The sequence below is a fragment of the Myotis nattereri genome (assembly GCF_964212035.1).
Source record: "Myotis nattereri genome assembly, chromosome: 18".
Lineage (NCBI taxonomy): Eukaryota > Metazoa > Chordata > Mammalia > Chiroptera > Vespertilionidae > Myotis > Myotis nattereri.
Window position 1 is genome coordinate 17,700,996 of NC_138093.1, and position 25,395 is coordinate 17,726,390.

The 25,395-nt window shown below is 40.2% G+C and overlaps 1 protein-coding gene across 4 annotated transcripts in view; it reads left to right on the forward strand.

Moving 5' to 3' along the window:
• DNM3 (dynamin 3) overlaps positions 1 to 25,395 on the forward strand; it is a 369,574-nt gene that overhangs the window by 56,226 nt on the left and 287,953 nt on the right. For all 4 annotated transcript variants that reach the window (XM_081113203.1, XM_081113206.1, XM_081113205.1 and 1 more), the window contains exons 3-4: positions 21,500 to 21,649; positions 22,627 to 22,830. In XM_081113203.1, the coding sequence (XP_080969329.1) occupies positions 21,500 to 21,649; positions 22,627 to 22,830 (354 nt within the window). The remainder of the gene's footprint in view (positions 1 to 21,499; positions 21,650 to 22,626; positions 22,831 to 25,395) is intronic.

Below are 25,395 nucleotides of genomic sequence, written 5' to 3' on the forward strand. Positions count from 1 at the left end.
ACAGGTGGGGTTTGTGGTTCCTGTGGATCAAGGAGCTGCATTTGGAGTGCGGCTTCATTTCTTCTCTTCAGCTTCAAAAGAATTGCAATCTGTGGTACGTGTGTGTGTGTGTGTGTGTGTGTGTGTGTGTGTGCGCGCGCGCACACACACATACTAGACTGTTTTTTGATTAATTTATTAGAGCGGGTTTTGTGTGTATATATATTGGGGAAAGGGATATGCATTATCTATCCATCAAGACTTCTAATTGGGCCGGGCTTAGCTGTTTTAAAAAAAGTGTTACTTATAGTTTAAATGTTTTGAATTTCATCATTCCAGGCTGAGAAAAATCAGTATTTCACAACAGATACTGGAGCTCTTTCATTTGACATTACTTTCAAGAGGTGGCCAATAATGATTGTAGGTATACTAATAACAGTAGCTCCTTAGTGTTTGTGTAGAATCTCAAGATTTATCGAAGATAAAATGGTAAAGTAGTTAAGGGAAGTAAGTTGGTTTTTTGGTCTCAACATGCTATATCTCTTCATTTTTCCTCCTTATGTTATCGCATCTCTCCCATGTGCCTGAATTTTGCATCCTCTTATCATCTTGAAAGTCTTTCTAGGAGCATCTGATAAGTTCATTTACACTAAGATACAAGTAATTGATACATTTTAAAGTGTTAATATCCCGCCGTTGCTGGCGTATCTCAGTGCTTAGAACATTGGCTCACGCACCAAAGGGTTGAGGGTTTGATTCCCGGTCAAAGGCACATACCTGGGTTGCAGGTTTGATCCTCAGCCCCGGTCAAGGCAAGTTCAGGAGGCAACCAATCCATGTGTGTCTCTCTCTTCCCCTCACTCGCTGCCCCGCCTCCCTCCTTTCCACTCTCTAAAAATCAGTGGAAGGCCTGGGGTAGCGGCAGGGGTGGAGGCAGGCTAGAAGAGGTCAATAGGGGGAAAATGGGACATATGTAATACTTTCAGCAATAAAGATAAAAAAATCAGTGGAAAAAATATCATTGGGTGAGCATTAAAGTGTTAATATCCCAAAGGTCTGTGCATTTTAACAGCAAAAAATGAGAAGCCTTACCTTATAGAAGTTAGTCTGTACTAACGGAGTTTTCTTGTGGGAAGGGGAGGTTTTTGTTTATTTGTTCATTTGTTTTTAATCTGTAAAAGCTTTTTCAAGCTCTTAAAACCACATCACCTAAGTGGCAACAGCTACCAGCACTCTACCCAAGCTTAGCAACTTAAGGTAATTCCATCTTCAGTAAGTTCAGAGTGATTTATAAATTATTTCTAATCTTTAAAATACCCGACTTGTAGCAAACAGACAGCATTTCAATCTGTTTGACAGCTGATGAAACAAAGACAACATTTTAGAGAAATAAAATAACATATTTGAAAACACTTGGAACAGTGTTAATGTATTATACAAGCAACATTTTATTGATAAATTGCTGCAGACCTGACAATTTAAGCAGTGTCACTAAATTTTTAATCATGGTCCTAATTTATAATGGATAAGGAAAGTAGGAGATGTTAATACTGAGAGGTTTTCAGAATGAGCTGGGTTAAGAATTCTGATATTTCTTTATTTGAGTGCCCAAGGTAACTTGTGATTTTGACTTTTTAGAGTTTTGGGTGTTTTGGAATGGAAAGGTGATATGATAGACCAGTGATTTTCAACCGGTGTGCCGCAAGAATATTTAAAACATGCAGTGTCTGACTAGTTAGTCAGGGGCACTGACCTCTTTTCCCTTAGCTTGTCAAATTAAAAAAAATGATAACAGCCAGCACAGTAATAGCTGCCTGGTATGAATGAATCAAAATTATACCTTTTTTTTTGGTCAGATCAACAAAAAGTATAATATATTTTTTGGAGTGTGGCAGAATTTTAGTAATTGGTTTATGTGTGCCATGAGATGAAAAGGGTTGAAAATCTCTGTGATAGACTGTCAAGTGCCCAGTGCCAAGGTGAAAATGTCCATGTCATATATGTAAGCTCACATCTGAATGGGCTTCTCACAGATGTGATCACTTCTGGAGAGAAAAAGGAAGGCAGCTCTTCCCTGATAACACAGGCAATTGAAAGAAGTGGTGCCAAGGGAAACAGCCCTACATGTTCCTGGTTCTGCAGGGAGCCCTGTCCACAGACTTCCTCAAACTAACCAGCTTCCTGAGGGAGCTGGATTCCTAAATGGTAATCTGACCAAAGCACGAAGCGACTCTTCTGGTTAAAGCAGAATCCGGATAGAGGAAGTACTAAGGTCAAGATTTGTCGACTACTACTCAATTATGAAAACTGTTCTACTTCCTAGTATTCAAGCATTTAAGAGGTCTGGGAAAAAATGCAGTATTATGTGACTTCCTCAATTATGTAATTTGTTTAGGTATATTGGTTAGGAAGTAAAACTATAGTACCTCACTTAAATTTTATCTGATTTTTATATTAAAGAGAGTATTCCTATCCATCTATTATTTTTTTTTTAAAGAGGAAAGCATTAAAGTTACCAAAAAACCCCACAACAAACACAAAACAAAACCTTAACCAACCCAAATTATTATTATTATTATTAATTATAGGGAAACCTCAAGAATTTACTGATATCATGAAATAAACAGCAGGCCCATTTGTAAAATGTTCATATGGGAAATTGTGGACTATATTTTAGGTATGTAAGATATTGCTAATTGTACCAGTGATAGAAGCACATCGTTCTACCAACACTTAGTCCAGTTTTACCTGAATGTGGGAGTCGAAACGTTAGGCATGGGTTCTCCATCCAGGGACGAGGATCTGTAGTTTACCAAGGGCGGGGTGCAGAGTGGAGCTGTCAGTGTAGGCAGAAAGAGGGGTGGCGGATAAGCATTTGGAAACCAATACCAGAGGAAGATAGCGTCATGCAGCCCCGAGAGTGTCTGAAAGGAGAAAGACTGCCGCTGCAGAGCGCTGACGGGACGTGGAGGAACTGGGCTCTCACCCACCAGTGGTGTCTGGTATAAAATGGTACAACCACTGAGAACTGCTTGCAGACGGGACTTCTGAGCCTACATGACCCTGTGAGCTGATCCCTCCTAATAAATCTCTTTCTTTAAATCTATCTGTATGTGACTGGGCCACAACTGCAGAACCATTGGGTAGATGGTGTCTGGTGTAAAATGGTACAACCACTGAGAACTGCTTGCAGACGGGACTTCTGAGCCTACATGACCCTGTGAGCTGATCCCTCCTAATAAATCTCTTTCTTTAAATCTATCTGTATGTGACTGGGCCACAACTGCAGAGCCATTGGGTAGATGGACACATAATATGTCCATCTACCCAATGGCTCTGCAGTTGTGGCCCAGTCACATACAGAGACTGTTGCTTATTTGTGGGGTTGGGGACAGGAGGGTGTGCCTTTGCACCCTGCTCACACCTTGGTTTCCATGCCTTCTATTTCCCAAAGCTGTTCCATAATAAACACGATGTGACTAGTCACATACACACTGTCCCAAGGTTAAATCCTCTTTAAGATACTGTACTCTGGAGTAGACTCCTATTTGCTGAGTCTTTAGTTCAAATAAGAAGAAGACTTGGTGGTTCTTTATTGGTTGTGATGATCCTGGTGATTGCTGTTCTAGCCTGTTCTGTTACTTAAAACATGACGGCCACTCTGAAAAACCTCCCATTTGATCTCAAGGCAGTAAAGTATTGCAAGTCTCTTATCTCTGCTTCTTTTGATGAATGTAGGACATGGTGCCTACTTGATTATCAACTGGTCCAGTATAATAGCAACCAAACCTTGAACTATTTTATGTGCAGTGCTTTGCATTCTAAAAGCCTCCTTTGTCGTCTGCTTGCCTTTCTGTTCCTGCCGTGTGCTAATAATGTGTGCCTGAGTTTGAATTTGTTTTTGAATACTCAGATTTCTGAAGAGGCAGACTTTCTGCTTAGGTAGCAAAACTCGGTGTAACTGAATGGTAATGCTGATTTATCGTGTGACCTTGGCCAGTGCAGAGCATACTTGGCCTTGGGTTCTCTTCTGTGAAATATAATGTCCTTAAGCATAGTACTACAGGCTGGCACGGATTCCCTAGGCAGTGGCTTCCCAGAGCCTCTGCGTTTCACCGCCAGATTGTGTGTTCTTTCCTCAGAAAGAACTCTTCTTCCCCATATGTCACGCTCTATCGTACAGCGATGCCTAACTCGACAGGTAACATTCAAATAAGTAAAAACTGGACATCCTCTAAAGTTAGTATTCAAGAATCAAGGTGTTCATACTTTAAAAACTTTTTATTTTTAAAATACCCTTGACGTACAGTATTATATTAGCTTTAGGTGTATAACTCTGGGATTAGACATATATATAACTTACAAAGTGATCACCGTGATAAATCTAGTCCCCATCTGACATCATGTATTGTTATTAAAAAAAGATTTTCATATTTCAAAGAGATTGAAAATGTGTTCTCTGCTCCCAATGTCAACTGGAACCATTTTTTTATTTGATGCATCACTACTTATTTCTTGTATGTTGCGCCCAGTATTTGCAAGGCATAGAGGGCCTATGGTTGGATAAGACCCGTGGCTTCTGTACTGGGGAGACACAGCAGAACTGTGGACTCTGGAGAAGGCTTGCAGAAGGGGTGGCCTCTGAGCTGAAGCCCTTTTCACAAGAGAAATCAAGTGTGTCGGAAATTGCTTGTGTCTTCCGTCCCATGTCGCCTGGCACAGACTTCTCTAATAACCCCCATCATATTGTCCCATGACCTGGTGTTTAGCTGACTGTCTCATCTAGTCATCAGTGAGCTTCCTGAGGGCAGAGGCCGCTATGCTTTATGCCCAGCACCTGCATGTTGCTCCTGTAAAATGGTAACCCCTTGTTTAAATGAATGAGTGGGTCGCTGTCCATCCCCCACCATATGCTGACGTTGGGGCCTTGTGAGATCCTATCCTATCCAGTATAAACTTTCGTGGGTGAAAATACAGTGGCAGTTTGTATCCCATAAAAACTAATGATATGACATTCTGTGCATGAGCTTAAATGGATAGACCAGAAAATTCACTGGCTATTTTGAAGAGAGTTATTTTGTAATGTGAATCATGAAGTAACTTACTCAGTTGCTTCTTTGCTGCCTTAGAGCACAAAAGAGTTTCTACACCTAGAGGAGGGCTACATCTCTACATTTGCAAATTATGATGCTTTTCTTTTAAGGGGCCATAATTTCCATTTGTTCTCATTAACAGCACTGATTTTACTGCCAACACATGAATAAAGCACTTTCCTTTTTATTTTGTTTTATTCTCTGCCTCAGAGAGGTAGTTTTTATGGCTTTTGGTAAGAAATGGCTGATTACGGTAGACATTTATATAATAGTTCTTTTTTGGAGAGAAGGAATTCAGAGCTTTAAGACATCCAAATTCCCACCAAATAAAAATTGCCATTTAAGAGATGGCCTCAGTCTCTTCTTTAGTTTGTATTAGGTGCAGATATCCAAGATGATGGCTTCATAGTTCTGGAAGACATATTTCTTTCAAACATCATATGCTAGCTGCATGCGATATTTGCAATTATCTACGGATCACAAACTTGGCTGTTATTTTTTCCTCTTTGTAATCAAATGCCATATTTATACTTTTGATCATGATGATTATTTCTGGTTTAGAAAGTTTAGGCAAATGATCTTGCGCTTTCAACGATACCAGTTACCTGAGCTTTAAAAAGATATGAACTTAGGGAAGCACTCAGTATACCCAATTTTCAATTCTTTATTTTTATTCACAGTACCTTTCTGCTTCCTCCTTTTCCTTAAGTTTAACTAGAGGAATGCTAATAGCCAGAATGATGCTTTCTGGCTTTAAATTAAATCCCTCCAGAATAAAAAGCACCAAATCTCTGTTAAGCCTCTGTTTTAATTTTCTTTAGGAAAGTGGGGGTGTGGGTTGAGTTTCCTCACTGCTGTGGACGTTATCCTTTTCCATATGCTTCAGTTTGTCAGGAAAGCTGTTCGCAGAACCTGTGGGCTCTACCAGCAGTAGCTCAGAGGGCCGGCTGCCTCTCCTGTTTTAGACATGGGCTTGCAATGAATGCAGTCTTAGGTCACATAACTTTGGGGGCAGGGGTATTTTATGATTGGTTAATATTGACCTTGCAGTCCACTATAATTGCCAACTCTTTTTTCTTCTTTTTCTGTACTTCGCCTGGATCTTCTACTGATTGATGTAAGAGCAGGACTTTATATTTATTATGGTAGTAAATTTCTTTTGTGAAATTTCACTGATGATTCCAGCCTGTTGAGATAATTTGGGGCCCTGATTCTCTTTTCTGACTTGTTTACTGTTTCTCCTCTGTGGTTGCCATGAACTTACATCTTATGTCCCAGTGAGGGGGTGGGGACAGGGCCTGTCAGAACAGGGTCTGGGACCTTCTGAAGTAGCAAAAGGATCTCATTCTCCCTCACACATTTTTTAACCTTCTTTGATTTCTAGGTGCCTAGTGTTATTCCTTGGTGACGTGGAAAATGAAATTGTCTTAAGATAGCAAAGTGACTGTCAGCCCTGATGTTCTTAAATTATTTTGCTGCTTAGTATTCTTGCAGTTGAACTGCAATTCCTTTTGGCGGCAGTGGAATTTTATATGTGATCACCTTCCATTTCAGCTACCATGCTTATTCATTCCTACAAGGGGAAGTTTAGCTCTCAGGGACGAATCCAGAAAGTTCTAAATCACAGCAATTGAAAACATCACTGGAAAATGGATGATTTTTTAAATATATATTTTTATTGATTTCAGAGGGAAAGAAAGGGAGAGAGAGATAGATAGAAACATCAATGATGAAAGAGAATCATTGATTGGCTGCCTCCTGCACGCCCCCTATTGGGCATCGAGCCCATAACCTGGGCATGTGCTCTGACCAAGAATGTAACCATGACCTCCTGGTTCATAGGTCAATGCTCAACCACTGAACCACACCAGCCATTGAAAATGGATGATTTTTAATGAAAACATTTTCCTATTGTGGCATTTCAAGTAGGATAAGTAGAATTGAGGCAACTGGGGCAACACTTTGTTATGCAATTTTTCCTGAGATAGCTAAAAATATGTTCTCAGCAGAGAATTAGTGAATTATAGTGATCCGATGCTGAGCAGTTCTGTTTTAATTAGGGACATCTAGCTCACTAATACAATGTCGCCACAATTTGAAGGTAGAGAAGTTCTGTTAAAACAGCTTAAACTGATAATCTCTTTTTAAAACACCTGGCTCAGCATGTTAACAAATTTTTGAAGTTCTTATATGGGCAGCATTACCATGTAATGGCAACCTTCATCCTTTAGTTCCAGATGGGTGGGCTCTTAGCTCTTGCTCTCTTATGAATCAGGGAGTTGCTGGGTAAGTGTTATCTCTTCGCCAGGGGAGCAGTTACCATAAAAATGCTGTCTGCATGAATGCGTTGGTTAATGAACTACTTAATGGCATAGAAGCTATGCACAGCTGTACTTTAGAAAATTTGACAAATTTCCATTTATAAGACATAATAAGTCTGATCATTTCACAAATAATGTAATTTTCTAAAGTAAGATACTAGCCCGGCCAGTGTGGCTCAGTGGTTGAGCGTCAACCTATGAAACAGGAGGTTGCAGTTCGATTCCTGGTCAGGGCACATGCCCAGGTTGTGGGTTTGTTCCCTGATAGGGGGTGTGCAAGAGACAGCCAATCAGTGATTCTCTCTAATCATTGATATTTCTCTCTCTCTCTCCCCCTCTCCCTTCCTCTCTGAAATCAGTTAAAAAATGCACAAGTACCCACACACGTATGTAAAACAAATAAACAAATAAATAAAGATGCTAACTTTCCTAGTTACACAAAACAATTATAAAAGAACTCATTCCCTCTCTCCCAATATATGCTGAACGCATCGTATGTTTCAGGCTCTGGGGCAGATATAGAGGAATCAGAGGTGAATATGAGATAGTCTTAGACCTGTAGGAACCCACATACCTGAAGGGGAGTCAGATACTTAAAAAGCACAATGTGGCCAATGAAATGATAAAGCTGCGATCACAACCACAACAATAACCACAACCATATATACATGTTGAGTGGGTTGCTGTGAAGACAAGGAGAGGTTAGATCAAACAGGGAGAGGCCAGGGCATAAGGTGTCCAGGTGAGAGGTGACAAGAGCTTCCCTCACCTGGCATTGATGGGAAGGATTCAGAATGGAGTCAAGACATTTTCAGAAAGGAAGTATCAAAAATTACTAGCTATACAAGTCCATATGGCTTTAGGGCTTGCAACTGGGCATAGTCACAGATTTATGCTGAAACAGATAAAAATGAGTACTTTTTCTCATTTAGTTTATATAATTCTTTCATTTGCAGCCTACTTCTGTGTTCACAGTATAGATGGACTACTCTGAAATACAAAAAATCCACTATGTCTTGAAATATTTTTTAAAAGGGATCCAGTGACATACTTGGAATTACTAAAGAATAATAAAGATGAACTCATATACAGTAAAAATTTAAGGTTAACTTTTGGTAAATGTTGATTTTGTTTGCTCTATGGGATATTATTATTATTGTAATTTTATTTAGGAGGAAACTGAGGCACAGAGAAGTTACAGTTTAGCTGGGATAATAACACCCACTTTCCAGGATATTGTGGGTAGTAACAGGAGTTAATGTGTGTTAATTTATATCCTGATTTATACATGTTCTAAGAATATGTGTAGAAAATAAAATTTTGGATTCAAACTCTATTTTAAATGTGATAAATGAAAACATTTTGGGGAAGTTGTGTAATTACCTTCCAGTTTATTTTTGGGGTGACTATAACTCGGCATGTACCCTTGACCAGAATCGAACCAGGGACCCTTCAGTCCCCAGGCCGACACTCTATCCACTGAGCCAAACTGGCTAGGGCAAGCATACATTATTCTGAGTATGGAAGGACCAGTGCCAAATGCTGTATGTGCAACATCTTCGTTAGCTTTTACCCACAAAGAGGGCACATTTAATCTCTGACACTCTTCCGTAAATGCTTTATTCTTTCATTCAGTCACTCTACAAATATATTTTTTAATTGGATGTTTGCTTTTTGCCCAGCTGGTTTATCCCCAGTTCCCTTTTGCTTTTCCACTTGGGTGGTTTTGTTATCATTTGTTTGTAGTTTTAAATATTCTCTTTTCTCTTCTTGGCTTTTCCCCAATTCCACTTACCTTCCTATGTCTAGCTCAGATTCAACTCCTTCCATAAATCCATTATAGATTTTCCCAGCCTAAAAGATCCCTCTCTTCGCTAAATCCAAAAGGACCGAAGCACTCCTTTCATTGGCCAGTTGTTCATGATGCTGATTTCTATCACGGCATCTTATTTAAATCTTTTGCTTCATTTTCACAAGTTTGTCTTCTCTTTCCAACTTGGATAAGTTCTTCGAGATTGTGAATCACAGTTAACACTTTGTGCCCCCTAGAGTAAGCAGTTCCTTAATAAGTAGTAGATTTCTGTATTGCCAGAAAATTCAACTCCCAGTTGAAAGGATATATCATATTGCAGGATGGAAAACAGTCTCAGTTCTGTAACCTAAGAAGCACGATGTGTAATTGAAGGCTGGCTCACCAAGGAAATCGAAAACCTTAGCACAGAAGTCAGAACAGCTTTTGGGAGACTGAAAATGTAATTTTTGTGGTATTAAATATCTTACTAAAATGAAGCCCAGAGAGCAATAACACACTCTCGAGCATCTTATAGCTAGTATCTATAGCAGGTTAGACCGGGAGAGGAGAGGCTCATGGGAAGACCCTGATCTTCTGTCTGTGCAGAGAAAGATTTTTCTCTGTAGTGTTGATTCATACCGAATAAGGAAAAAAATACTGGATGTTCTAAAATACCGAAAGACACATTTAAAGCCTCATGAGTCCTTGAAAAATAGTGAATAATGGTTCAGCTTTCATTTGGAATTATCCATTCATTCACCCATTTATTCGTTTAATTATTCCTGAATCCCTATGGGATGTTAAAGCGAAGATGTAGAAGAGACAGTTCCTGCATCTAAGCATTGGAGACAAGATGTATAGAGTGTCCCAAAATTCACGCAAGATTTGAATTTTGTGTGAGCATTAACAACAACAACAACAAAAAATAAAAGCCTAATTTTACTTGGTTTATTGAATCAGATTCTAATATCTGCTGCTCTTTGATTTCAATCCCTTCAATTTGATAAGCATTACCAAGTACCAATGATGGCCCAGGAGCAGGGACAATGAAGACCAATGAAGACCACGGCTTTGCATATGTGCCAGCAAAACGGTGGAGGCCATTTACCCGATGTGCTATTCCATACATAACCCTATACTGTATACTTTATGACTCAATAAAAAATTTACAATTTTTAATTATAAACCTGTGTTTTCTATCAAAATTACTTCTTGCGTGAATTTTGGGACACCCTATATAAACAGTTACTATGCTGTGGAAGTGTAATACATGTTATATGAATAGTCTTAAACATGTCATTTTGGATAGAGAGTCTTTAAGGTTCTTTCTACCTGTAAAATCAAATGGATAGTATATTCACAGGACCCTAAGAAATCCAGAGGAAAAAAAAGCATTCCTTACAGTGGGGGTGAGCAAAGAAAGTATTTAGTGGAAATGATACTGGAGTAGGGCCTTGTTAGGTAATATTTTGATAGGCACTGATTATACTCATGATAATGATACAGACTATTTATTGAGTGTTTGCAGGAGGCAGTATGCACATATTCTAGTCAGGAGGAGGGTAGAGCAGAGTTATCTATGAATAGCCTGAAATTCTACTGAAAATTCTGTGTATACATAAATTTGTACATTTTTATGGGGAAAGGTTCCAGAGCCCCATAGACCACGGACCATGGCAGAGAGAGTAGCACATGTGGTTCCTGGACGTGGAGAGATGCCCACATAGAGGGGGTGGCAGGTGGAAAGAAGGACCTGTGGACAAAAAAGAAGTTGTGAAAAGCTGAGAGTTGGAATCTCCGAGGAGGGGAGAGATTGTGAGAAGCAGTCCGTGTGGGATGGTCCACAGATTATCCTCCAGAGCCAGACTGTCTGGATTTAATAAATCCTGGACTGCCACCTTCTAGCTGTGTGACCCCAGGCAGCTTAACTTCTCAGAAATGAAGACCTCTGCTATCTGAATCAGCTGTTCCATATTTAGTTAAATTTTCTTTGGACTATTTTTAAAATTAAGGGTTTACTATGTGTTAAATGCTTCCATTCATTTACTCTTTGACATAATACAAATTTGCTGAGCCTGTGTAACTAGTCACTGGGAGAACTTTGGTGAAAGAAGCGGACAGCCATGCTCACAGCAACCTATGGACGAGATACCGTTTACTTTTAGGGGTGATTATAGAGACTTCCTGGTTCGAAGAGGAAGGATGCAGTATTTCAGACGAGCTGTTCTAACGTTGTGATACCAAAAGGGGTTATCAAGCAATAGAGCATATTTTCAGATCATCTTTTAGTAAGATGACGTTGGGACGATCAAGTAGTTAATCCATTGTTATGGAGATTGCAGTTTTCATTGTGGTCCATGTTGTAGATTCATGTTCAAGGTCGCTCTAAAATGAGTATGCTTGTTTTTCATGCAAGGCAGTTTATTTATATCATGTGTATTTTTCACTGATTGCCCTTTTTCCAACTCCTGTAATTTTTTCTATTTTGCAAAAGTAATTGATTACCTCAATGTTTGAGCCCCTTTTAAAGGAAGTCTCCTTGAGAGAGAGTTTTCTATTAATTAGGTTCCTATTGAGATAATTGGTGACTATTGTAGCTAAGCATTACTTTACATACAAATTGAGTTGAAAAACCACAGTACTGAGTTTCAGATCAGAACTTTAGTATTATTTTTTTATAGGTATATATTTGTTAGTATCATTTAAACACACCACATAGTACAGTGGTTTTGCACAGTGTTGAATGTTCTTATAAGAATCCCTTAGGGTTAAACACAAAAATCACTTAAGGAGGACCTTAAAATATTGCAAATTTGTACTAATTGACCTGCTCTATTAATTGAGTTTCATTAGGAACAATTTTTTAGTTTTTCTTTCACTCCCCCTCCTTTTTTGAAAAGTTTTAAAGAATTGGTTGAATTGACTATTGTCTGAGACATAGGGTAATTTTTGTAATTTATGAAGCAAAGGCATCTTATCAGAGGTAGTTACTTTGCATTTTAATTTTATGCAACCAATTGTGAATATCATGCTCAAGAATTTTCACATAGTCAAGATAAAAATCTTTATTTTCACTTGTTCAGACTTCTGTTACAAACATTTGTGTCCTCATTACAAAGCTATCCCATACTGACTATACCAACTAGTAAGATGGTGCTTGGCCCATAAACATTTTTGTATGCTACCAACAACACTGATGTGATTGCTCTAATGAAACAGAGTTTAGAGGAGATGTACCTCTAGTTATAAAAATCTATATTTCGTTAACGTTTAATGCATTTATCAGAGTAGGCATTCATGGGAAAATGCCTATGCTTTTAGCGAAATGTGCTGTACACACATGCATATGTGTATATGTGCAAAGTTGGGCCAGGGGAGGACACCTTTTCCAAGTAACATTGCAAAGAGTGCTGTAGATAAAGATTCAAACATGGAATTATTTTGAAGAACTTGACAAGCTGATTCTAACATTCTCAGGAAGCACAAAGCACCCAGAATAGCCAAAACAACTTAAAAGAAATAACACCAAAGTTGGTGAATGAATACTACCTGATTTTAACCCTTATTATAAAGTTAAAATAATCAAGATAGTGGGGCATTGGCACAAAATTAGACCAATAGGACAATGGGATAACATAGAGTTAAAAAATGGACCACAGATATAGACAGCTGATTTTTAATAATGTAGAAAAAGCAGTTTAGTGGAGAAAGGGTAGTATTTTCAACAAATGTTATTGGAAAAATTTAGTATGTATATGAAAAAAATGAACTATTCATATTTTTTATCACTTACACATGTTATGACTGGCTCTGTTTCCATTTGATAGTGACCTTCAGCACGCTGTCATGAAGATATGTGAGTTTACCAAATACACTAAGTTCTTGTTAAAATGTTTTCCTCTGACAACTTGTACATAAAGTGCATACTGATAGAAAAATTCTCTTTGGTCAAGCAGGTAGGATATTATAATGTATCCAGCCATGCATATGGTAGCTCTGATGCTTTTTTTGAGACTGTTTTTGTTTACATATTTATATACTTGTAGTTCTGATATGATTACTACTTAAATCTCATTTATAAGCTTCATTCCTTATGTATAAGATTCTATTGGGACATAGTATTTTCATTTTGCAAATCTTAGATTTCATATTGTTTTGGATTGAAATCTGATTACTTGAATTCTCATGACAGTCTAGTCATTTCACTTTCATTGACTCGGGATTTTTACTTGGCAAATCATCTTATGTTTTGTCTTATTAAAACAAGATGTGATATTGAATTTTGGCTGTTTCTGAATTTGTACGTTTAGTTACTCTTAAATAATATTGCAATAACTCAGTTATTCAAAATCCTCCTTTTTACTTTCGGTTTCTAAGCTTAGCTGGTTATCAGGAGGAAGCACAAGGAGGCTTGGGCAGCCAACATTAATATTACCAAGTCTGTGATCTAAAGCTCATGCGTTGCAGGGTCGTGGCCTTTCCAGTTCTGTTTTAGACTCAGACACACACCCTGGGTGATTGGACTTTTCAGTCTAGAGTAAAATGTAAAAGTACAACTTAGAATGGGAATACGGCTTACAAACAAATGCACTGCCAACAGCAAGAAGTGACTATCACCCTGATAGCAAGGGAAGAGACAAGAAAAAAAAGCATAAAAAAGATAAAACAATTTTTAAGAGAACAAAGTAATCTATAGCAAAAGTCATTGCGACCACAAGAAATATTGAAATTATGTACAGAACATTAAGAATACAGGAAATGAATGCGTACTCAATTTCTATAAATTCCAACAGCTATTTGTCAGTACTTACCTCACCCTTTCTGTAGCTTTTTTTTTTTTAACACTATTGATTTCTGTCTCCCTCTATTCTTTTACTTCCATGATGCCAAACACACCTGGTTTTCCCTCTCTCTCCTTGGCCTCTCTGTCACTTTTGCTAGTGCATTATCCTTTACCTGGCCTTTAATATTTGCATCAACCCAAGGCTCTTTTCTGGACCATTTCATATTCCCCCTTAGATACTCCCTTCTGCACCGTGGCTTCGGTTACAACCTAGGCTCCCACGACTCTCGCAGTGATAGCTCCTGCACTAACCTCTAGACCAGCGTTTCTCAACCTGAGGGTCGCGACCATCAGAAAACACATATAGCATATCAGATATTTACATTACGATTCATAACAGTAGCAAAATTACAGTTATGAAGTAGCAACGAAAATAATTTTACGGTTGGGGGTCACCTCAACATGAGGAACTGTATTAAAGGGTCGTGGCATTAGGAAGGTTGAGAACCACTGCTCTACACTCATATTCTGTCAAATGCTGGCCTTGGGCTCAGGGGCCAGCACCACCCCAGTCACATGTGGGCACAGCCTCACCCAGCCTTTAGAACCAGCCCAGATCTTAAGCAAGAAAATGGTGAAGGCCATGGCTGAGCAGTGACCATCCGGGCAGAATTGATCTAATCTCTCTTCACCCCAAGGCCCCTCTGAGTGGCTTTGGCTTGGCATGCTATGAAAACGGCTCTGCCTTCCTTCCATTCCATGACTGAGTTCGCATCTTGGTTTTCTGCCTGGTACCAGATGGCTCACTTGGGTCTGGAGTTCTGTTTTGATCTCCTACTGTGCCTGGGAAGTCCCAGAGGCCTGATCCTGAACCCTGGTCTCCAGTGTCTTCCTGGCACCTGCCTTTTGTCTGCTATGAGATCTTGGCTCTCCTTCCGCCCACCCCACCCCACCCCATTGTTCTTCACCCTCCCACCAAGACCTCTCCCTTTCGCCCACGGCTGGACTTCCTCCCTCAGGTTAACTCAGTGCTTCTTTAGATGTCCTCGCTTTTTCTGTTTCCCTGAGTGGCACAGTTGAGTTCTGCTCCGTATCTGGGTCTATTCACCCTCAGTTCTAGGACCTTGCCTTCAGTTTGGAATGACTCGAAGGCTCCCTGGAAGTATTTTTTTTCTTCACACTGGCATTGCTCAATGATGTTAATGTGGACTGCTTTAAAGAACAGAGAAATCCATAGATGTTCTCTTTTTTTTTAAATATACATTTGTGTGTGTTTTTTTTAAAAGAATATATCTTTATTGATTTCAGAGAGGAAGGAAGAGAGAGAGAGAGAGTTAGAAACATCCATGATGAGAGAGAATCATGGTGGATCGGCTGCCTCCTGCAAGTCCCCCACTGGGGATCGAGCCCACAACCCGGGCATGTGCCCTGACCGGAATCGAACCTGGGACCTTTCAGTTCACAGGCCGACACTCTAGCTGCTGAGCCAAACCGGCTAGGGCCATAGATGTTCTTTACTCTCAATAGGATAGGCACCAGGGAAACCCAGTTGGGTCAAAGGTAGGCTCTGCCTGTGAGGAAGTCCATTTTCAGTATAGTCATATCTAGATGCTCTTTACAGCCAATGAGCTTGCTGCATGGAAACTGCTCCCTGTTCGTGTGGCTCTGTGCTCCATTTTCATTGGAACCCTGTGCTCACAGAATTCTGCTATTAAAACAATTCAGAAATAAGACTCCAGCAAATGTATCGGGGACCCCAGTTCTTAGAATAAAAATTGACAAGAGGTTTATGCATGTGCTCCATGTTAATTCCTTTCTGCTTAACCTTGATTAATTGAAACATATGCATGTTTTGTTTTGTTTTTTCCATGGAAGAGGCATATTGGAAATATTTAAATTCTTAAATATTTAAATGGTCATGCTGTGCTTTTCACAGATGATTGGAACGCTGCCCAGGCATAAACTAACTGTATCATCCTTCCCCCAAACAATTTGTCAGTTGTTTAACCCCGTATAATTTGTTTTTCCTGACCCATGGAAATGACAGTGTTTTACGGGGAAATAAAAATAAAGTAGAGTGATAGCTCTGAATTTCTAATACCCCCCCCCCCCAAAATCATTCTTTGATATAAAAATGTATTTCAAAGATAGGTTATTTTTAACAGGGGGGAACCAGGAAAGATTTTTAAAACCAGGAGTCTTATTTCATGAAACTGAATACATACATGAATTTCAGCAAGACAGGTTATGGTGACTCACAGTATAATTTCATGGATGCGGTATCAGGCTTTCAGTGCTTATGCGCACATAGCCTTCATCCTTTGCATCAGTGGTTCTTAACCTGTGGGTCGCGACCCCTTTGGCGGTCGAACGACCCTTTCACAGGGGTCCCCTTAGACCATCCTGCTTATCAGATATTTACATTACGATTCATAACAGTAGCAACATTACAGTTATGAAGTAGCAACGAAAATAATTTTATGGTTGGGTCACAACATGAGGAACTGTATTTAAAGGGCCAGAAAGTTGAGAACCACTGCTTTACAGGAACTTGTGCCTAAGAAATTTAATCACCATCAGATTGATCCTGGGCGGAAGCCTGGTGTTGTTTTAGAAAGATAATTTCATGTGCCCGGTAACTGAACATTCAGGATGAGGGGAACAAGGAGGACACACCAGGAGAGCTGTGCCACCAGAAACTGTGCCTTCCTCTGAGGAAGAGCGTATCTGAGAACCACAGGTGAGGTTTGTTAGGCCTGCAGACATACCACTTTACCATCGTGTAAATGTCTCAGGGGACACACAGTTATCATCTCTTGAAAAGTCTAGCTGTTGACCAGCTTGTTCAGCCTGTTCTGAAGGATAAATCATTTCCCAGGAGGCTCTTTGGGATCCATTGAAAAAGGATTTTGTGGCTCCAGCCTCTTTAGGTTCTGGGGCCCAATTTCACTGTGGTAGGGGCTGGGGTCCCCACAATAAGCCATTCACCACCAGCTGAGTGTCCTGCAATTCAGCTCAATTCTGAGCCCTCAACCCCTTTGAGGGCTCAGTCCTATAAGACTACCCTGTCCCCCGTCACTCTGATTTCAGTCACCAGTCCCAAGGCCAGGCTTCTGACAGACTGGCTACAAATTGGAGATTCCAGTTGACCCCTTTCCCACTCAGGGTGCCCAGTGCCAGCCCAGTTGGTCATCTGTACTTCTGACTCACTGGCTGTCAATCAGAGGTTCCCATGTCCTTCTTCTTGGGTTTAATTAATTTGCTGGAGTGTCTCATGGAACTCAGAGAAATGTTGCTTGCCAGCTTACTGGTTTACTTGGAAAGGATACAACTCGGGAACAGCCAGATGGAAGAGATGCCCATGACAAGGTCTCTGGGAAAAGGCACAGCTGCCCTCCCACTGCTGTCCTCTCCTTTACAACAAAACTCCTTGAAAGAGTTTCAAGAATTGTCTATAATCAGTCTCCACTCCCTCTCCTCCCATTCTCTCTTAACAGGCTGTCATCCATAACTCCACTGTCACAGCTCTTGCCAATCTCCTGAAGGACCCCCAAGTCTCCCAATTCCATGGTCCAGTCTTAGTTCTCTCTGACCTGACATGTTGGCTGCATTTGATGGAGTGGAAGGTCTTCCTTCATGAAACGCCCTCTTGGCTTTGGACCACCTCTCTCTCTTGGTTTCCTTCTGTCTGGTTGACTTCTGCTCACTCTTCAGTTCCTCACCTCTGAACATTGGAAAGCCCAGGGCCCAGAACTCTGACCTCTTCCCCATCTCACTCTCTCAGTGATCTCATCCTCTCGCTGGACTCTAATGAATTCCAAATATATGTCTCTAGCTTAGGCTTCTCTGAAAGACACTCACATATCCAGCTCTGAAGGCATGTTTTTGGTGCTCATTAGAAAAAGCTGCCCCTTTCCTCAAGCACTCGACTGCCATCTCCTGGGAAATTTTCAGAATAAACACACCTAGCAGATGGCTGTGAATGAGCATGGTGTCTCGCACAGCTGTGTAATCCTAGCCATTAGCAGCAGCCCTTTTCTCCACTGGGTGGGTGTATAAGGGCATCTCAGGCCCTCAACTGGACTCTTGATCCCCAGCCCCCATCCCTTCAACCTCTTCCTTTTAGTCATTTCTGTTTCAAAAGTTCTTCCCCTTGCTGAGGTCACACTTCTTGAAGTTATCCTCTTCTCTTTCTCCCACACTACACCTTTAATCCGTCAGTGACTCCTGTGGGTTTTTCCTTCCAAATACATTAGAATTTAACCATGACTCACCACTCTCACTGCTGCTACACTGGTCCGAGCCCCATCATCTCTCTCACCTCCATTATTCCAAAAGTCAGCTTCCTCTTTTGCTCCACATCGTCTGTTCTCAATGCATCAGCCACAGTTACTGATTTAAAACCTGGGCCACAACTTTTCTCTTTACCCCAAACCCTTCAATTTGTCTGCTTGGGTCTCATCTCACACCTCCTCCTCTGTGTGCTCTGTGCTTTGGGCAGGGCCTCCTTGCTGTTCCTGCAAGAAGCCAAGTGCAGGTCTGCTTCAGGCATTTCCGGGATGCTCTTCTATAAGGCATGGCTTACTCCCTCCTTTCATGAGTGTTGGCTTGAATGTCCTCATATCAGAGAAGCCTTCCTCAACCAAAGCATATAACAAAGTAACCCTTTTCCCCAGCATTTAGTACCCCCCTTACTTTCAGTCTTCTCCATTGCACTGATGGCCTGGCGTGCACACACATTGTTTCTCACCATTGGGATTTAAACTTCATGAGGCTACATCCCTGGTTTCTAAAGCAGTGCCTGCCTAGCAAGTAGGAACTCAATAAATATTAGTTGAAACATACAAGCATCCCTAAATCTAGCTGTGGGAACTTTTCCTTAAAAAGACCCAGAGGTTTGAGATAGTCCTGCACAATTGTAAATCTCTCAATCCCCAAATAAAAACATTTTTGGGAGTCCAGGAATGAATTTAAATACAACCTAGAAATTGCATTGATTTTACAACATTCTAGAAGGGCATGCGTTTCCTACAGAGAAAGCAAGTAGGCGCCATCTAGTGGCAACCAGAGAAGACCGCATTTGTGTCACAGAATGATTCAGAAGCTTATTAATCCTGTGAAAGTGGTACTTATGATCGTCCTAAATCCTCAAGTGTGCATTTCCCACAGAATATATTAACCTAGAAAGTACATTTCCATTTCTTCTAAATTATTTATGACTTATCTTTACTTATTAATTTTTGTTTTCAGGGATTTGGCATCTTTTGTTCCTCTTTTCCTATTATGTTATCTTCTGCTTATCTTAACCACTTGCGTTCACATGGTACTGGCCTAGTCATTGAGTGGGTAAATACAGGCTCTCTCTAAGAATTTATATTGTAATAAAAACAGCACCTATGAGGGTAGACGTGTGAGAGAGCTTGCCAAATAATGCAGTAACTTCTTAAGACCAGCCTTCCGAAGCCCATTGAAGGCTTTGGTGTTGAGTATGTTCTCACCATTGGGCAGTGAGCTTTCGGAGTCTCAGTGTGCCATTTTCCAGAAAATGCACATATAATGATATGGAGAAAAGGAAGGTAGACACATTCATGCCCATGCCCACTGACAGGAGAGACAGAAATTTATTACAGTCTCAGGCTGCCAGTCAAATTTTGGAACAGTTGGGTCATTACAATGCTTGGTAAGTTAAAGCAGAAATTCGTCAGTCCACTTCTGGAGCCTGTGATCTTTCCAGTCGGCCGCGAGCAGCTGGGTGGGGCTGGGCAATGCATGTTGCCACCAGGAGGCCAGAGCAGCACTGATCAGACCAGCAGGTGAAGGTCATGACAAGAGAGGTCGGGGAAGATGGGCCCTGTGTGCCCATGCTCAGGTTAGTCTGGAGGAAGACTTTGAGTAGATCCAGGGGGCAAAAGTTGGACCAATGGAGTATGATATGAAAGCAGATTTCATGCCAACGTTAAAAGCATTTTCCAATGAAGGTGTTTTCCAAATAGATCATAGTCTCAGGTCCTCATCAGTGTGGGTTTCAGCAGAGGCTGGATGATACCGACCAGGGATTTGCTGAGGTTATTAAGATTCTCTGATTCCTGGCTTTCTGTCTGCACACACGGAAACCCTCCCTACTCCTCAACACCCAGTTCATACCCCGCTTGTTTGTTTGTTTGTTGTTGTTGTTGTTGTTTTGAGCACTGCAATAACCTTTAGCTCCTAAGCTGATGCTCAGCTACTTGAAGACAGGGGACCACATCTCATAGTTGTTTGCCTATTGGCCTTGCCAGAGCAGCTGCAAGGTTACATAGTCATGGGGAAAAAGACTGCGAATGCTCCTCTCAGCTGGCCTCCGGGCCCGCAGCAGACTTAGTGGAGCAATTCTTTAGCTAAGTATTAGAGAAATTAATGTATTTGTTAAAACTTGTTCCCTTGTAAGAAATTATAATAATATTTTTAGGGGCGCTCACTAGTATCAGCTTCTTTTTTGAGTTGTGTTGTTTATCACGTACCTGTTATCTAGGAAAGCAGGTATAGAAATTGATGGTACAGCAGTTGGCAGAATGCTACTGAAATTTAAAAACAAATTCTCTGCTTATTGGATAGTTATTTTAGAGTTTTTCCTCCAGATAAGGTATTTCTTTTAGGTTGGAGGTAACTATTTTATTTAATGTAATACTCTTTTTTTTTCCCCTTGAGAAAATATCTTTTAAAAATACAGAAGTTGGGCCCTGGCTGATGTACTCAGTGGTTAGAGCATGAACCTGTACACTGAATGGTCATGGATTTGATTTCTGGTCAATGGCACGTACCTGGGTTGCAGATTCAATCTCTGGCCCCAGTTGGGGCACATGTGGAGGCAACCAATGGATGTGTCTCTCTCACATTGATGTTTCTCTCTCTCCTCTGTTTCTCTTCTCTCCCTTCCCTCCTTTCCACTCTCTCTGAAAAGCAGGGGAAGAAATATCCTTGGGTGAGGATTAAAAAAAAAAAAAGTACAGAAGTTGGTGTGGTATTTTGAATAGTATGTTGTAAAGCTAAATTATTCCACATATTTTTCTTTTTAAAGAATTAAGCACATTTTGTTTTTAAATCTTTTTGCCTTCTGAAGCTGCGTTTATATAACTTACCATCCCATCATAATGAAGTGGTGACATTGGAAAAGGATGTGCGAATAGGGTTAGAAGATGGGCTTTGTGCGCGCCCTCTATCGAATTTCTTTGACAATCAGATGCTGCTGTTCGTTTTGTCATTTCAGGGACCCAAATTCTCTTTAAATTATTTAACAAGCTAGAAGGTTTAAAGCCTGCTTATAATATTTAATTGCTTGTCTGAACATTAGCAAGTTTAGCATCCTTGGCATTTGTGCTGTGTTTAATATTCCTACAGTATTATCTGTGTTTGTTTGTAACCCCATGTTCTCTCGTTTTGATGGTTGAAGAGACAATATTGAGTACTGTGACTTGTAATTTAAAAACATCGTTTCCTTACAATTATTGCAAGAGTAGATGATTTTAGGTTTTGTTAATTTGTCTTTTTGTAGAATATGCTGAATTTCTACATTGCAAAGGAAAAAAGTTTACAGATTTTGATGAAGTTCGCCATGAGATTGAAGCAGAGACAGACCGAGTGACGGGAATGAATAAGGGCATTTCCTCCATACCCATTAACTTACGAGTGTATTCCCCACACGGTAAGTAAAGTAACACAATTCCAAATTCTTGTCCTCAAAAAAATTTATGGCATTAATTAACATGCATTAACTTGCAAATATCTTAGCGGTGCCTGGTACTATGGTTGAGTCTTCCCTGTTAGATTTTCTTGCAGCCCTGTGTCTTCTCTTTATTCTCTTCCTTAGCAATCAACTGCGATTTGCTTTCCAGACTATCAGCAGTAACTTACAACTTAGACAACCAGTTCATGGTGTGGGATGTGGAATAGCCTCTATTTAGACTAGATTTTTAGTGGGGTAGATTTTAATCTGTAATTTTCTATCCAGTTCTGTTGCTTTTCAAATGGAGCCTGAATTGAAGGACATTTCAATTGCAATGTCCCAAGAAGACTTGGTGTCAACACTCTTCTGTGCAGAGAACAAGAGCCAGGTTGGGCTGGAGTCACCGAGTCAGGGGTCGTTGCCCGCTCTCTGGAATGCTGCTCCATGAGACCAGCTGGGTAGCCCCCACAGTAATCTCATGGCACCATGAATGGCTAACAGCTTTCTCATAGGCTAAGTGGCTTACCCTCTGTAAATAACAACCTGACGCTTTTGAAGGGAAGGACAAATCTTACCCTGAGAACTTGACACCATTGGAGGCAGTGTACTGCATGAGACTGGCAGACAGTGTCTGGATGTATTGCCAGCTTTTACTTATAACCCCTTAGTTATGAATATGACAGCTCTCCACGAAAACAGACAAGCAAGTCAGGGCCGTTCAAATTATGTGAAAATGACCATTTGGAACAGCACAATCATATCATAAAAACAGTGAAAACTTGCAAAGCCATTTCCTATTATTTGCTTTTTATTCACACACCTGAGTTGGGGTTATTTGGATGCACCATCTACAAAGCTGAGCTTTTTTATTTCCACGAAAATGACAGGTAATTCTGCATAGTTGATGTCTTTTAGCACGGAGGGTACATGTAAGACTCTCTTTCCTATCTGCACAGTGTTAAATCTCACCTTGATCGACCTGCCTGGGATTACTAAGGTGCCCGTGGGAGACCAGCCAGTGGATATTGAGCATCAGATCAGGGAAATGATCATGCAGTTCATCACGCGGGAAAACTGTCTGATTCTGGCCGTCACCCCGGCCAACACCGACCTTGCAAACTCAGATGCATTGAAGCTGGCGAAAGATGTCGACCCTCAAGGTGAGTGTGTGGCCCTAAGAATGAAAGGGAATTCATTGAAAATATAAGGTAATACCAATTCTCAAAACTTGAATTCATTATTCACTAAATCTGCCATTATTAATATTGTTAGAGCTTTTGTATTTAGGATGTTGAAAGACAAATAACTGGGGAATAAAGTCTAAACCTATGCAAATAAATGTAATATTAACTGAGATCTAAGAAAATAGACATTTCTAATCTTCAAGCACTACTTATTTTAAAAGTCAATAAAATAAACTTCTGGGACAGAATTTAGACAGTCCCCTTGGTTATTGTAAGCATTACCTGAATAATTACTCCCAATAAAAAAAATCTGTTTTTTTTTATTTCTTTAAAACAGGAAGCTCTCTTAATGCATGGAAGATGTTTAACTTATAATTACTTGACATAAATATATATTATAAAGCAGGGGTTTATCTGTTATTGGCATTTCAGAATCCAGAAAAGTCCCTTATTTATGCTGATGATCTGATTCCTTTCCTCCTCTGAGCTGAGTAATAACAGTTTATCTGCAGAGACCCTAGTGATGGGCCTTACTGTGTGTCTGTTTAAAGTAACTATGAAAGTGCATCAGTGATGTGTCTGCTTAATATGGAGATGCATTGTCTGCGATTCTAGGATTTCTTCTCTGATCTTTAATCACCCCCATTTTCTCTCTTCTCCTTATCATTAGCATGTTAGAACTCCTGGATCAATCCCCATTTTTTTTTTTAAATCATCTGCTTCCTCATCCTTTTGTTCAGCATTCTGCAGGATTCAGACAACTTTATCTTCAGCTTTTCTAGTAAATTTTTCATTTCTGATTTCACTTAATAAGTTGCAACAGCATTTTCCTATTGTGTAAATGTTATTTTTATTGTTTTCTATTCATTCAGATCTTGGTTTCTCGTGCAGCATCCTCTCTAAAGGTTTTAATAAAAACATTTTGAGATTTCCTTTTATAATCTACAACGTTTCTGAGTCCATTTCCTCCTGTTGGTTGTTTTGGTCGTTGTCTTTGATCTCAGAGACCTTTCTCAAGTGATTGGCGATCTTTTGCTGCTCATTCAGATATAAGAGCAGAGCACTAAAAAGCTGAGGGAAGCTCTGTGTGGGCATGAATGGGAGTCATTGACTTTACAAGAGGGTGAGTGGCCAGCCACTAGATTTCACTATGATGGTGGGGTTTTCAAGGCTACTGCAGAGCTGAGGAGACAGGAATGGGAAAAGGGAAAATTCAAACACCACAAATCTCACTATTCTCACTGAGATTCAGTCATTTTTGTTGGATAAATACCTTTCAGTTTGTTGTAAGCCTTTGATTAATTTCCAGAGTTCTGAAAAAGTTAATTTTCACAATTTTTGCCAATGTTCTTATTGCTTTTATGGAGGAATGGCTTTCTTAGAGGTTCCGATTCCACCATTTATTATCCCATTGCATTATTCCCCATTCTGACCTTAAGTAACTTTAATAGTCAGGAAATTGTCATATAACAGACATTTGAATTTGGGATAATGAGGGAAATCTACTCATGACATCTGTGCCACTGTTGGTATTCATGATTAATTTGGTGGCTATGCAAGGGGCCTGTCCTCAGCACTTTATGTCCGTCTTTCCTGAATTTTTGAGGAGGATGAGCTATTTAGATAACAGAGAACCATTGTTTATTCCAGGTGCCTGACTTATAATCTGATTCACCAAAGTACATAATTACATAATTTTCTGAGAGGTGGTCTGTTTTGGGCAGTAGCTACTTTGTACTAAATTAAGACCATTTTTACCTAAGTAGGACTTGGATTTATTTAAATATGGGGGGCAGGGTGAGCAAATGTAGGTTACATGAGTACATGAAACAGTTTATTTTTGTGTTATTATTTATTAACTACTAGCCCTGCACCAGGAGCTCTCTTCAGGGCCTGGCCGCTCCGTGCCCGCTGCCCAGAGGCTCTCCGTGGCCTGGGTGGAACGCTTGCCTCGTTGCCACGGCAACAAAGCGAGCATTCCACCAGGCCACTCACGCTGTCCGCTCTCAGCAGCCACCTCCCCGGGACTGGGGGACTCCGGCAGGTCTGAGAGGGCTGGGCGCCACCATCTTGTGGCTATAGGCGCCACCATATTTGTGATGGAGTGATGGTTAATTTGCATATTGCCCTTTTATTAGATAGAATTATTGTGTTAACACATTGTATGCGGGAAACGTATTTATACGTTTTACGTATTTATACGTTCTACCAGTGTAGTAGAGCACGGGACACGTATTAATACGTTTTTTTATAGACTAGCGGTAGAATGTGGGTAACGTATAAATACGTAAACTAAAGTTATCGTAATTTTACTGAACGTTGCCATTTGCGCAAAAAATTAGCAAAAATGGCCCACGCCACCTGTTAGCGCGTGATAAAAACTACCCGCAAACAATGTGTTAATTTCCAGATGAACAACTGTAAACTTACTTTTGCCCCATTGTGTATACACTTTGGAAGGAAGTTTCTGTTGATAAATTAGTATTCAGTTATTTGCATAATGATATTCAAAATGAAAGCTTTTACAAAATAAATAGTACT